The sequence below is a fragment of the Rhyacophila brunnea genome, unplaced genomic scaffold, assembly GCF_057557595.1.
Source record: "Rhyacophila brunnea isolate RB1 unplaced genomic scaffold, BYU_Rbru_1.0 scaffold_7, whole genome shotgun sequence".
NCBI classification, from domain to species: domain Eukaryota; kingdom Metazoa; phylum Arthropoda; class Insecta; order Trichoptera; family Rhyacophilidae; genus Rhyacophila; species Rhyacophila brunnea.
The window spans coordinates 46,885,286-46,899,448 of record NW_028233339.1 but is presented as its reverse complement, the minus strand read 5'-3'; the positions used below and the strand labels follow the sequence as shown (position 1 = coordinate 46,899,448).

Sequence of the window (14,163 nt, the reverse complement as noted above, 5' to 3'; positions counted from 1 at the left end):
GTGTGAAACCTGTAGCCGCATTTTGACGACAACGGAGGTTAAATAAGACTAAGTGTCGAGTTTACAATTGAAGAGGCCTTGAGCCCTCGGTTTAATCACTTCTTCTGTTACTAATTGCTTAATTACTAATCATTCTTCTATTCCTTCTTCCTCCACAAAGGCAGGAGGGTGAACCCCGTTCTCCGACCTCGTAGGTTTGGTGAGCTCGCTGCAGCGTTGCTTCATCGTTTGCGAGAGTAGGTCTCTAGTCGCGCGCTTACCTCATATATTTTCTCACGGTTAAAATCTGCTGTGCGGCGTTGTGCCACATACAAGGGATTAAGCCAGTCGCCTGGGAAAGCGAGTTCATAGCCCAGCACTACCGCGTACCTCATATATTTTCTCGCGGTTAAAATCCGCTGAGTGGCGTTGTTCCAGATACAAGGGATTAAGCCAGTCGCCTGGGAAAGCGAGTTCATAGCCCAGCACCACCACCTGAGCAGGTGTGAAACCTGTAGCCGCATTTTGATGACAACGGAGGTTAAATAAGACCCAGTGTCGTGTTTACAATTGAAGGGGCCCTGAGCCCTCGGTTTATTCACTTTGTCAGTTACTAATTGCTTAATTACTAAGCATTCTTCTATTACTTCTCCACAAAGGCAGGAGGGTGAACCCCGTTCTCTGACCTCGTAGTTTTGGTGAGCCCGCTGCAGCGTTGCTTCATCGTTTGCGAGAGTAGGTCTCTAGTCGCACGCGTACCTCATATATTTTCTCGCGGTTAAAATCTGCTGAGCGGCATTGTGCCACATACAAGGGATTAAGCCAGTCGCCTGGGAAAGCGAGTTCATAGCCCAGCACTACCGCGTACCTCATATATTTTCTCGCGGTTAAAATCTGCTGAGCGGCATTGTGCCACATACAAGGGATTAAGCCAGTCGCCTGGGAAGGCGAGTTGTACCTTCGTGTACACCCGTTCTCCGACCTCGTAGGTTGGTGAGCCCGCTGCAGCGTTGCTCCATCGTTCGCGGGAGTAGGTCTCTAGTCGCGCTCGTACCTCCTCATATATTTTCTCGTGGTTGAAATCTGCTGAGCCCCGTTGTTCCAGATACAAGGGATTAAGCCAGTTGCCTGGAAAAGCGAGTTCATAGTCCAGCACCACCTGAGCAGGTGTGAAACCTGTAGCCGCATTTTGACGACAACGGAGGTTAAATAAGACTAAGTGTCGAGTTTACAATTGAAGAGGCCTTGAGCCCTCGGTTTAATCACTTCTTCTGTTACTAATTGCTTAATTACTAATCATTCTTCTATTCTTTCTTCCTCCACAAAGGCAGGAGGGTGAACCTCGTTTTCCGACCTCGTAGGTTTGGTGAGCTCGCTGCAGCGTTGCTTCATCGTTTGCGAGAGTAGGTCTCTAGTCGCGCGCTTACCTCATATATTTTCTCACGGTTAAAATCTGCTGTGCGGCGTTGTGCCACATACAAGGGATTAAGCCAGTCGCCTGGGAAGGCGAGTTGTACCTTCGTGTACACCCGTTCTCCGACCTCGTAGGTTGATGAGTCCGCTGCAGCATTGCTCCATCGTTCGCGGGAGTAGGTCTCTAGTCGCTCTCGTACCTCCTCATATATTTTCTCAAGGTTGAAATCTGCTGAGCCCCGTTGTTCCAGATACAAGGGATTAAGCCAGTTGCCTGGAAAAGCGAGTTCATAGTCCAGCACCACCTGAGCAGGTGTGAAACCTGTAGCCGCATTTTGACGACAACGGAGGTTAAATAAGACTAAGTGTCGAGTTTACAATTGAAGAGGCCTTGAGCCCTCGGTTTAATCACTTCTTCTGTTACTAATTGCTTAATTACTAATCATTCTTCTATTCCTTCTTCCTCCACAAAGGCAGGAGGGTGAACCCCGTTCTCCGACCTCGTAGGTTTGGTGAGCTCGCTGCAGCGTTGCTTCATCGTTTGCGAGAGTAGGTCTCTAGTCGCGCGCTTACCTCATATATTTTCTCACGGTTAAAATCTGCTGTGCGGCGTTGTGCCACATACAAGGGATTAAGCCAGTCGCCTGGGAAAGCGAGTTCATAGCCCAGCACTACCGCGTACCTCATATATTTTCTCGCGGTTAAAATCCGCTGAGTGGCGTTGTTCCAGATACAAGGGATTAAGCCAGTCGCCTGGGAAAGCGAGTTCATAGCCCAGCACCACCACCTGAGCAGGTGTGAAACCTGTAGCCGCATTTTGATGACAACGGAGGTTAAATAAGACCCAGTGTCGTGTTTACAATTGAAGGGGCCCTGAGCCCTCGGTTTATTCACTTTGTCAGTTACTAATTGCTTAATTACTAAGCATTCTTCTATTACTTCTCCACAAAGGCAGGAGGGTGAACCCCGTTCTCTGACCTCGTAGTTTTGGTGAGCCCGCTGCAGCGTTGCTTCATCGTTTGCGAGAGTAGGTCTCTAGTCGCACGCGTACCTCATATATTTTCTCGCGGTTAAAATCTGCTGAGCGGCATTGTGCCACATACAAGGGATTAAGCCAGTCGCCTGGGAAAGCGAGTTCATAGCCCAGCACTACCGCGTACCTCATATATTTTCTCGCGGTTAAAATCTGCTGAGCGGCATTGTGCCACATACAAGGGATTAAGCCAGTCGCCTGGGAAGGCGAGTTGTACCTTCGTGTACACCCGTTCTCCGACCTCGTAGGTTGGTGAGCCCGCTGCAGCGTTGCTCCATCGTTTGCGAGAGTAGGTCTCTAGTCGCGCGCTTACCTCATATATTTTCTCACGGTTAAAATCTGCTGTGCGGCGTTGTGCCACATACAAGGGATTAAGCCAGTCGCCTGGGAAGGCGAGTTGTACCTTCGTGTACACCCGTTCTCCGACCTCGTAGGTTGGTGAGCCCGCTGCAGCGTTGCTCCATCGTTCGCGGGAGTAGGTCTCTAGTCGCGCTCGTACCTCCTCATATATTTTCTCGTGGTTGAAATCTGCTGAGCCCCGTTGTTCCAGATACAAGGGATTAAGCCAGTTGCCTGGAAAAGCGAGTTCATAGTCCAGCACCACCTGAGCAGGTGTGAAACCTGTAGCCGCATTTTGACGACAACGGAGGTTAAATAAGACTAAGTGTCGAGTTTACAATTGAAGAGGCCTTGAGCCCTCGGTTTAATCACTTCTTCTGTTACTAATTGCTTAATTACTAATCATTCTTCTATTCTTTCTTCCTCCACAAAGGCAGGAGGGTGAACCTCGTTTTCCGACCTCGTAGGTTTGGTGAGCTCGCTGCAGCGTTGCTTCATCGTTTGCGAGAGTAGGTCTCTAGTCGCGCGCTTACCTCATATATTTTCTCACGGTTAAAATCTGCTGTGCGGCGTTGTGCCACATACAAGGGATTAAGCCAGTCGCCTGGGAAGGCGAGTTGTACCTTCGTGTACACCCGTTCTCCGACCTCGTAGGTTGATGAGTCCGCTGCAGCATTGCTCCATCGTTCGCGGGAGTAGGTCTCTAGTCGCTCTCGTACCTCCTCATATATTTTCTCAAGGTTGAAATCTGCTGAGCCCCGTTGTTCCAGATACAAGGGATTAAGCCAGTTGCCTGGAAAAGCGAGTTCATAGTCCAGCACCACCTGAGCAGGTGTGAAACCTGTAGCCGCATTTTGACGACAACGGAGGTTAAATAAGACTAAGTGTCGAGTTTACAATTGAAGAGGCCTTGAGCCCTCGGTTTAATCACTTCTTCTGTTACTAATTGCTTAATTACTAATCATTCTTCTATTCCTTCTTCCTCCACAAAGGCAGGAGGGTGAACCCCGTTCTCCGACCTTGTAGGTTTGGTGAGCTCGCTGCAGCGTTGCTTCATCGTTTGCGAGAGTAGGTCTCTAGTCGCGCGCTTACCTCATATATTTTCTCACGGTTAAAATCTGCTGTGCGGCGTTGTGCCACATACAAGGGATTAAGCCAGTCGCCTGGGAAAGCGAGTTCATAGCCCAGCACTACCGCGTACCTCATATATTTTCTCGCGGTTAAAATCCGCTGAGTGGCGTTGTTCCAGATACAAGGGATTAAGCCAGTCGCCTGGGAAAGCGAGTTCATAGCCCAGCACCACCACCTGAGCAGGTGTGAAACCTGTAGCCGCATTTTGATGACAACGGAGGTTAAATAAGACCCAGTGTCGTGTTTACAATTGAAGGGGCCCTGAGCCCTCGGTTTATTCACTTTGTCAGTTACTAATTGCTTAATTACTAAGCATTCTTCTATTACTTCTCCACAAAGGCAGGAGGGTGAACCCCGTTCTCTGACCTCGTAGTTTTGGTGAGCCCGCTGCAGCGTTGCTTCATCGTTTGCGAGAGTAGGTCTCTAGTCGCACGCGTACCTCATATATTTTCTCGCGGTTAAAATCTGCTGAGCGGCATTGTGCCACATACAAGGGATTAAGCCAGTCGCCTGGGAAAGCGAGTTCATAGCCCAGCACTACCGCGTACCTCATATATTTTCTCGCGGTTAAAATCTGCTGAGCGGCATTGTGCCACATACAAGGGATTAAGCCAGTCGCCTGGGAAGGCGAGTTGTACCTTCGTGTACACCCGTTCTCCGACCTCGTAGGTTGGTGAGCCCGCTGCAGCGTTGCTCCATCGTTCGCGGGAGTAGGTCTCTAGTCGCGCTCGTACCTCCTCATATATTTTCTCGTGATTAAAATCTGCTGAGCGCCGTTGTTCCAGATACAAGGGATTAAGCCAGTCGCCTGGGAAAGCGAGTTCATAGCCCAGCACCACAGCGTACCTCATATATTTTCTCGCGGTTAAAATCTGCTGAGCGGCATTGTGCCACATACAAGGGATTAAGCCAGTCGCCTGGGAAGGCGAGTTGTACCTTCGTGTACACCCGTTCTCCGACCTCATAGGTTGATGAGTCCGCTGCAGCATTGCTCTATCGTTCGCGGGAGTAGGTCTCTAGTCGCTCTCGTACCTCCTCATATATTTTCTCGTGGTTGAAATCTGCTGAGCCCCGTTGTTCCAGATACAAGGGATTAAGCCAGTTGCCTGGAAAAGCGAGTTCATAGTCCAGCACCACCTGAGCAGGTGTGAAACCTGTAGCCGCATTTTGACGACAACGGAGGTTAAATAAGACTAAGTGTCGAGTTTACAATTGAAGAGGCCTTGAGCCCTCGGTTTAATCACTTCTTCTGTTACTAATTGGTTAATTACTAATCATTCTTCTATTCCTTCTTCCTCCACAAAGGCAGGAGGGTGAACCCCGTTCTCCGACCTCGTAGGTTTGGTGAGCTCGCTGCAGCGTTGCTTCATCGTTTGCGAGAGTAGGTCTCTAGTCACGCGCTTACCTCATATATTTTCTCACGGTTAAAATCTGCTGTGCGGCGTTGTGCCACATACAAGGGATTAAGCCAGTCGCCTGGGAAGGCGAGTTGTACCTTCGTGTACACCCATTCTCCGATTTCGTAGGTTGGTGAGCCCGCTGCAGCGTTGTTCCATCGTTCGCGGGAGTAGGTCTCTAGTCGCTCTCGTACCTCCTCATATATTTTCTCGTGGTTGAAATCTGCTGAGCCCCGTTGTTCCAGATACAAGGGATTAAGCCAGTTGCCTGGAAAAGCGAGTTCATAGTCCAGCACCACCTGAGCAGGTGTGAAACCTGTAGCCGCATTTTGACGACAACGGAGGTTAAATAAGACTAAGTGTCGAGTTTACAATTGAAGAGGCCTTGAGCCCTCGGTTTAATCACTTCTTCTGTTACTAATTGCTTAATTACTAATCATTCTTCTATTCTTTCTTCCTCCACAAAGGCAGGAGGGTGAACCTCGTTTTCCGACCTCGTAGGTTTGGTGAGCTCGCTGCAGCGTTGCTTCATCGTTTGCGAGAGTAGGTCTCTAGTCGCGCGCTTACCTCATATATTTTCTCACGGTTAAAATCTGCTGTGCGGCGTTGTGCCACATACAAGGGATTAAGCCAGTCGCCTGGGAAGGCGAGTTGTACCTTCGTGTACACCCGTTCTCCGACCTCGTAGGTTGATGAGTCCGCTGCAGCATTGCTCCATCGTTCGCGGGAGTAGGTCTCTAGTCGCTCTCGTACCTCCTCATATATTTTCTCAAGGTTGAAATCTGCTGAGCCCCGTTGTTCCAGATACAAGGGATTAAGCCAGTTGCCTGGAAAAGCGAGTTCATAGTCCAGCACCACCTGAGCAGGTGTGAAACCTGTAGCCGCATTTTGACGACAACGGAGGTTAAATAAGACTAAGTGTCGAGTTTACAATTGAAGAGGCCTTGAGCCCTCGGTTTAATCACTTCTTCTGTTACTAATTGCTTAAGGGGGGACATGCTCGTCGAAGGTCGAAATTGAGTTTTTATTGTATATTCAAACCATGATCCTGGACACTCCTTAAACGTTGTAGATGATCTATTTATATAATTTTGAAGCCTTATTATCCTTTATAGTTATTTTAAACGTTTGATGACTGCATGAAGTATTTTTGTTACATAAAATAGTATTCTTTTAAACCTCTCGCTCTAATGTTTTGGAATATAGTCATATTTCGGTACATAACTGTGCAGTGGTGTTAAGATTTTTTACATTTATTAATTTTTAAACGCATTTATAAAACCATTAGCATAATTTATTACGAGATAATTTTTGTAAAATATTCACGATAAAAAATTATATTGATAATCTCTGTGATCCCAAATTTGACAAGAATTAGGCATTTTATTATTCAAAAAATCGGCAAGATTAACACATTTGAAGATGATTCTAAAGATATGTATTATAAGCTATGTCTTTGACCATTCAAGTGTGATAAACGTCTTATGAATAATGATTGCTTTATAATAATCATTGACCTAAGAATAAGGTAGTGTTTTTTTGAAATACGCCATTTCTTTTGTCATTCCCTAGTGGTTAAGCTACAACATACGGCCGTAGCCATAAATTGACAAACTATAATTGAAGTAAGGAGTAAAATGATATTAACGCGCGTGTTTGAACATGTACCGTTTAAAAAAAAATAAAAAAAAATTCAGTTAGGTACATGTTCAAACACGCGCGTTAACATAATTTTACTCCCTACTATAATTATAGTTTGTCATTTTATGGCTACGGCCGTATGTTGTAGCTTAACCACTAGGGAATGACAAAAGAAATGGCGTTTTTCAAAAAAACACTATCTTATTCTTAGGTCAATAATTCTTATAAAGCAATCATTATTCATAAGATTTTTATCACACTTGAATGGTCAAAAACATAGCTTATAATAAATATCTTTAGAATTATCTTCAAATGTGTTAATCTTGCCGATTTTTTGAATAATAAAATGCCTAATTCTTGTCAAATTTGGGATCACAGAGATTATCAACATAATTTTTTATCGTGAATATTTTACAAAAATTATCTCGTAATAAATTATACTAATGGTTTTATAAATGCGTTTAAAAATTAATAAATGTAAAAAAACTTAACACCACTGCACAGTTCTGTACCGAAATATGACTATATTCTAAAACATTAGAGCGAGAGGTTTAAAAGAATACTATTTTATGTAACAAAAATACTTCATGCAGTCATCAAATGTTTAAAATAACTATAAAGGATAATAAGGCTTCAAAATTATATAAATAAATCATCTACAACGTTTAAGGAGTGTCCAGGATCATGGTTTGAAAATACAATAAAAACTCAATTTTGACCTTCGACGAGCATGTCCCCCCTTAATTACTAATCATTCTTCTATTCCTTCTTCCTCCACAAAGGCAGGAGGGTGAACCCCGTTCTCCGACCTCGTAGGTTTGGTGAGCTCGCTGCAGCGTTGCTTCATCGTTTGCGAGAGTAGGTCTCTAGTCGCGCGCTTACCTCATATATTTTCTCACGGTTAAAATCTGCTGTGCGGCGTTGTGCCACATACAAGGGATTAAGCCAGTCGCCTGGGAAAGCGAGTTCATAGCCCAGCACTACCGCGTACCTCATATATTTTCTCGCGGTTAAAATCCGCTGAGTGGCGTTGTTCCAGATACAAGGGATTAAGCCAGTCGCCTGGGAAAGCGAGTTCATAGCCCAGCACCACCACCTGAGCAGGTGTGAAACCTGTAGCCGCATTTTGATGACAACGGAGGTTAAATAAGACACAGTGTCGTGTTTACAATTGAAGGGGCCCTGAGCCCTCGGTTTATTCACTTTGTCAGTTACTAATTGCTTAATTACTAAACATTCTTCTATTACTTCTCCACAAAGGCAGGAGGGTGAACCCCGTTCTCTGACCTCGTAGTTTTGGTGAGCCCGCTGCAGCGTTGCTTCATCGTTTGCGAGAGTAGGTCTCTAGTCGCACACGTACCTCATATATTTTCTCGCGGTTAAAATCTGCTGAGCGGCATTGTGCCACATACAAGGGATTAAGCCAGTCGCCTGGGAAGGCGAGTTGTACCTTCGTGTACACCCGTTCTCCGACCTCGTAGGTTGGTGAGCCCGCTGCAGCGTTGCTCCATCGTTCGCGGGAGTAGGTCTCTAGTCGCGCTCGTACCTCCTCATATATTTTCTCGTGATTAAAATCTGCTGAGCGCCGTTGTTCCAGATACAAGGGATTAAGCCAGTCGCCTGGGAAAGCGAGTTCATAGCCCAGCACCACAGCGTACCTCATATATTTTCTCGCGGTTAAAATCTGCTGAGCGGCATTGTGCCACATACAAGGGATTAAGCCAGTCGCCTGGGAAGGCGAGTTGTACCTTCGTGTACACCCGTTCTCCGACCTCGTAGGTTGATGAGTCCGCTGCAGCATTGCTCTATCGTTCGCGGGAGTAGGTCTCTAGTCGCTTTCGTACCTCCTCATATATTTTCTCGTGGTTGAAATCTGCTGAGCCCCGTTGTTCCAGATACAAGGGATTAAGCCAGTTGCCTGGAAAAGCGAGTTCATAGTCCAGCACCACCTGAGCAGGTGTGAAACCTGTAGCCGCATTTTGACGACAACGGAGGTTAAATAAGACTAAGTGTCGAGTTTACAATTGAAGAGGCCTTGAGCCCTCGGTTTAATCACTTCTTCTGTTACTAATTGGTTAATTACTAATCATTCTTCTATTCCTTCTTCCTCCACAAAGGCAGGAGGGTGAACCCCGTTCTCCGACCTCGTAGGTTTGGTGAGCTCGCTGCAGCGTTGCTTCATCGTTTGCGAGAGTAGGTCTCTAGTCACGCGCTTACCTCATATATTTTCTCACGGTTAAAATCTGCTGTGCGGCGTTGTGCCACATACAAGGGATTAAGCCAGTCGCCTGGGAAGGCGAGTTGTACCTTCGTGTACACCCGTTCTCCGACCTCCTAGGTTGATGAGTCCGCTGCAGCGTTACTCCATCGTTCGCGGGAGTAAGTCTCTTGTCGCACGTGTACCTCATAAATTTTCCCGCAGTTAAAATCCGCTGAGTGGCGTTGTTCCAGATACAAGGGATTAAGCCAGTCGCCTGGGAAAGCGAGTTCATATCCCAGCACCACCTGAGCAGGTGTGAAACCTGTAGCCGCATTTTGACGACAACGGAGGTTAAATAAGACCCAGTGTCGTGTTTACAATTGAAGGGGCCCTGAGCCCTTGGTTTAATCACTTCGTCTGTTACTAATTGCTTAATTACTAAACATTCTTCTATTACTTCTCCACAAAGGCAGGAGGGTGAACCCCGTTCTCCGACCTCGTAGGTTTTTTTTTTTTTTTTTGACATAAAGGGTACCTTGCTTGCTATGACAAGGTTTAGGATCTGGAAGGATAATGATTTTACTTGGAGCTAGCTTTTGTGTAAGGAACGGCCTGACTTTTGGCTATGGCCTTGCTGGGAACTTCTCCGCATTCGCTTTTGAGACATAGGGAACCATAGAAACCTATGTCAGAGAAGACGGAACTTAAGCTTATTAGACACTTAAGGGACCTTCCAGCCATCGCATGATGGTTGGCTTTTTGTTTTCCTATCTATCTTACCTATTCCTGCTCTGTGATACTTACTCCTTTATTCAACTCTTTAAGTCGCCTAACTATCTGAACAACAAACCTTTCAAATTCCTCTGCTGCTTGTCTGCTTCTGAAAATGTCATGAAAATCTATCTTTGCAGATTTAAGCGCCATTTGGAACTTGTATCTCAGCAAGTCAAACATCGGGAATTCCCTCAAAATGTGAGGGACGTCCTGCGTGATGTTACCGTCACACTGACAGCCGTCTGTTTGACTCACTTTGAATCTGCAAAGGTATCCATTGAAGACTTCGTGGCCGGTGAAGATCTGCGTTGTTTCGAAGCTCGGCTTAGAGAAAGTCTGGTAGCTGAAGGCATCCAAAATGTTCGGGAAAAACATTTTCGTAATCTTTCCCGTACTTGAGGCTCTGTAGCGATCGTTCCAGGTGTCGAGGGTACTTTCCTTAAGTTTTCTCTTCGCATAGCTTAGTGGAAATTTGTCGTACGTCGGTGCCGTCTTTTTACGCGTAGCATCCTTTGCTTTGGCGTCGGCTCTTCTCCAGCAAATTTCCACTGTCAATCCAGTCTCCTATCGCTCTCAGCTTTCGCTGGGCGTCCGCGACAAGAGGATTGACCGATACAGATGCTATGCTTTGTGCCCCAGACTTGCAATCCGTAAGGATTCTTGCAATTTTCCCGGGTTTTCTTTTATTGAGGATCCAATCTAAGGCGCTATTCATTGCCGTCATTTCCGCCTGGAATATCGAGCAACAGTCAGCTAACTTGAGTGTTCTCGCCTGGTATTCTTTACCCTTTTCACATGGAACTATCGCTGCGCCTACTTTTCCATCCAGGACACTACCGTCCGTGAAGATTCTCAGTTCTTCATCCTCTATGTCTGGGACGTCTTGGTCCCAGTAGCGGACAGTTTGTGTCATACGCGTGGATGGATGTGGGAGATCGTAGAATCGTTCAACTCCCTGGTATCTTCTATCCGAAGGCAAGAAGTTTGTTTTTCCGGATCGTTTGATTTTGGAGATCGCGATACGTTCTTTAATCTTGAGGTCCAGTGGAGTGAATGATGTGAGTGCCTGAGCTGATGTCAGGGAGACTGTCCGGTAGCCACGGCAAGCTCTGATGGCCATCTGCCTTTGGAGTGCGTCCAGTTTCTTCTTGTTTGTCTTCTTATTGGCTGTCTCGCCCCATACGTTCGCCGCGTATAAGACTATCGGCTCGATCACTCCATGATAGAGTTGCTGCGTCACCTCTGGGGGACATCCCCATGTAGGTTTTGCGGCTCTCATCAATTTGGAAGCAATTCCAGCCGCCTTCCTCGCAACGTTTTCAAGGTGCGGGACCAATTCAGGTTTTTGTCAATTGTGACACCTAGGATTTTGAAGTGTTCTACTGGCGTCAAGGCAACTCCATTCATTTTTATCTTCGGCAGAGCGGTGAGTTTTTTCCTTGTCATTATCATCACATTGGTCTTTTCCTCCGAGAAGTGCAGTTTTGCTTTTCTTCCCCACGCCGCTGCTTTCTTCAGAGCTTCATTTGTGCAGAGTTCTACACCCTCAACAGTTTGTCCCTCTACTAAAAGAAGAACATCGTCTGCGAAGACTTGAACCCTGCAGCCATGACCGAAGTCTATTTTTAAGAGATCGTCCAATATGATGTTCCAGAATGACGGACCGCATGTCGATCCCTGGATGCATCCTTTCGTCGTCAGCTTGGTCATTGTTGCTCCTGCATGTGTTATGTTAACCTTTCGGTTTCGAAGATAACTGCGGACCAGCGCATAGAGATTTGCCGGTGTGTCTTTGTCAGCGAGCTGCTTTAGCAGCATCGGCCACCAGGCATTATCGAATGCGCCGCTTATATCTAGAGATACCGCGATGACTATTCGTTTGTTATCTCTATGCTTTGTTATTAAATTGACCGCGTCGGTTAATGCGTCTTCTGTCGATTTTTGTGGAGTGAAGCCATACTGTTCCTCGCTCATGAGATTGTTGTGATGAAGGTGCCAGTTGATCCTTCTGATCATGAGTTTTTCAAGGATCTTGCCGAAAACCGGTAGAAGGCCTATTGGTCGGTACGATTTGACGTCGCAATAGTCCTCTTTACCAGGTTTCGGGATGACTACAACCTGTGCGATTTTCCAGTCGTCGGGAAAGTATACCAGCCTAAGGCAAGCATTAAACATTGCGAGACAAAGTTCTGTGAATGCATCAATGAAGCGTGAGCAAATGTCTGCGGTGAAGTGATCTTGTCTTGGGCTTTTGTTTGGGTTCATTCCCCAAGTGATCTCAATCAATTCTTCTTCCGTAAAAGGAGGATCATCCGCTGAAGAAAGATTGGCTTTAAAAGCCCCTCTGATCTCAGCGTGTTCGCGTGTTCCTTCGGTCGTTGTATCATCATCTGGGAAGAATTGATGTAGAAGAGCCTCTGCAGTTTCTTCAGCATTTTTGCACATTCCACTTGCTGTCCTCATTGTTACAGGGATTGATCTCTTTGAAGTCCTTGTCAATACTCGATAGACGGTCGACCAAACTGTTTCTCGTGTTTGAATCGAGCAGTAGAGTTTCCACGATTCGGTTTTTGCCTTATCGATGGCACTCTTGTATTTTTCTTTTGCTTCGAGATATTCTGGTAAAGTGATCGTCAATCTTCTTGTTGATCCAGAGTTTTGCAGCTTGTGTTTTGCTTTAATCGCTGCCTTTTTCAGCTCAGTAAGTTCGTCGTTCCACCACGGGTTCGGGTATTTCTTGTCAGTTCTCTCCTTGGGTAGCATAAGTTTGTCGCAGGATAATTTCAAAGCTTCAATTGTCGTCTTAATATTCATTCGAAGTGTGTGTTCGTCATGCACGTCGTTGAAGGAGCTGATATTTATCTTCTTTGCTTCAAGGTATTCTTCTGCCTGTTTCCCAAATTCATTCCAATTTACTTTTGTGGTCTTGTCGAGTTTCGTCCCAGTGCTTGTTTCTACTAAGCTCTGTTTTCCGTATTCAAATGTGATCAGATGATGGTCGCTTAGTGCACTCATCTCGGTGTCCACTCGCCAGCCGGTGACATCTTTAGTGGTATGAGCTGGACATATTGTAATGTCAATTACGCTCTTGCAGATTGTCTGGTTTCTGACAGTTTGAAAGGTTGGAGTCGAGCCCTCATTGAGGATCTGGAGATCCAGCTCAGCAATGAGGTCCTGTAACTCCCTTCCTCTGCTGTCAGTTCTGCTGCTGTTCCACCAAATGCTCTTTGCGTTGAAGTCTCCACCTATCAAAACTGTACTTTCAGAATCAATCAATTTTTCCAGAATTCGAAGAATAGGGGCGAGATCTGCACCTGGTTCTACATATACAGATGTGAGTACTATTGGTTCCGTAGCACTGTCTAATTTGACACAAACAATGTTAGGGCCCGAGTACTGCGTGAGAAGAATGGGCGATCCCCAGCCACCGAAGACGATTACGGAGGCTTTTGAAATTTCGCCGTTTCGTCCCGGCGACTGAAATACCTTTAGTCCTGCTTTTGACGGCATGGAGTTCGATGCGCCAACATACGGTTCTTGGAGCAGCGCCACGTCAAATTGGTCAAAGTTAATGACCTCCTCGTGAGCGGCTCTGCATCTTTGGACGTTCCATTGGAGGAGCTTTATGGAATCTTTATTGGCCATAGTTAATTCTCTCCAAGGCTCTTGCTTCCATCATCACCAAGAACGGGCATGTTTTGCTGTTAGCTCTGTGATTTGTGCTGGATTTCTTTGCCTTGCAGCAATTCCAACACTTATCTTCAGTAGCGGTACAATCTTTTGTGCTATGAGCTTTTGCGCATTTTACACATCTTTCCGTTTTTTCCGTGCATTTTAACGACGTGTGCCCAAATCCTTGGCATTTGTAGCACTGCAGGAGGGGTGAAACATCTTCAACGTGGACCCTCATAAAACCGAGATTCACCCTTTCGGAGTCCAGCATGGCTGTGCGTATGGCCGGGGTTACCTGTAACATACAATTTTTAAGTTTTTCATTTTTATTCTTTAGGACCCTTACAATTTTTATTTCCATTTTTGATGTACTAGTGTTTGCAACAGCCTCATTTTGTTGGGTCAAGAGTTCTGGAATCTCATTGTCGTCATATTCTTTTCCAACGCCTTTCAGAATCACGATCGGATTCCGTCGTTGCACCGCCTTGGCTGCCAATGTTCCATTAGAATGTGTGTTAACTCTGGCGATGAGCGCGTGTGCGTCGTCAGCTTTGGGGCAGCCAATTATGACGCTTTCTTTGCCA

The 14,163-nt window shown here is 46.1% G+C and overlaps 1 protein-coding gene across 1 annotated transcript; it reads right to left on the bottom strand.

Moving 5' to 3' along the window:
• Positions 1-10,403: 10,403 nt before the first annotated feature.
• Positions 10,404-11,186, bottom strand: LOC147064987 (uncharacterized). The gene has a single exon (XM_085958310.1). The coding sequence runs from the start codon at positions 11,184-11,186 to the stop codon at positions 10,404-10,406; it is 783 nt and encodes a 260-aa protein (XP_085814436.1).
• Between the last annotated feature and the right edge of the window lie 2,977 nt (positions 11,187-14,163).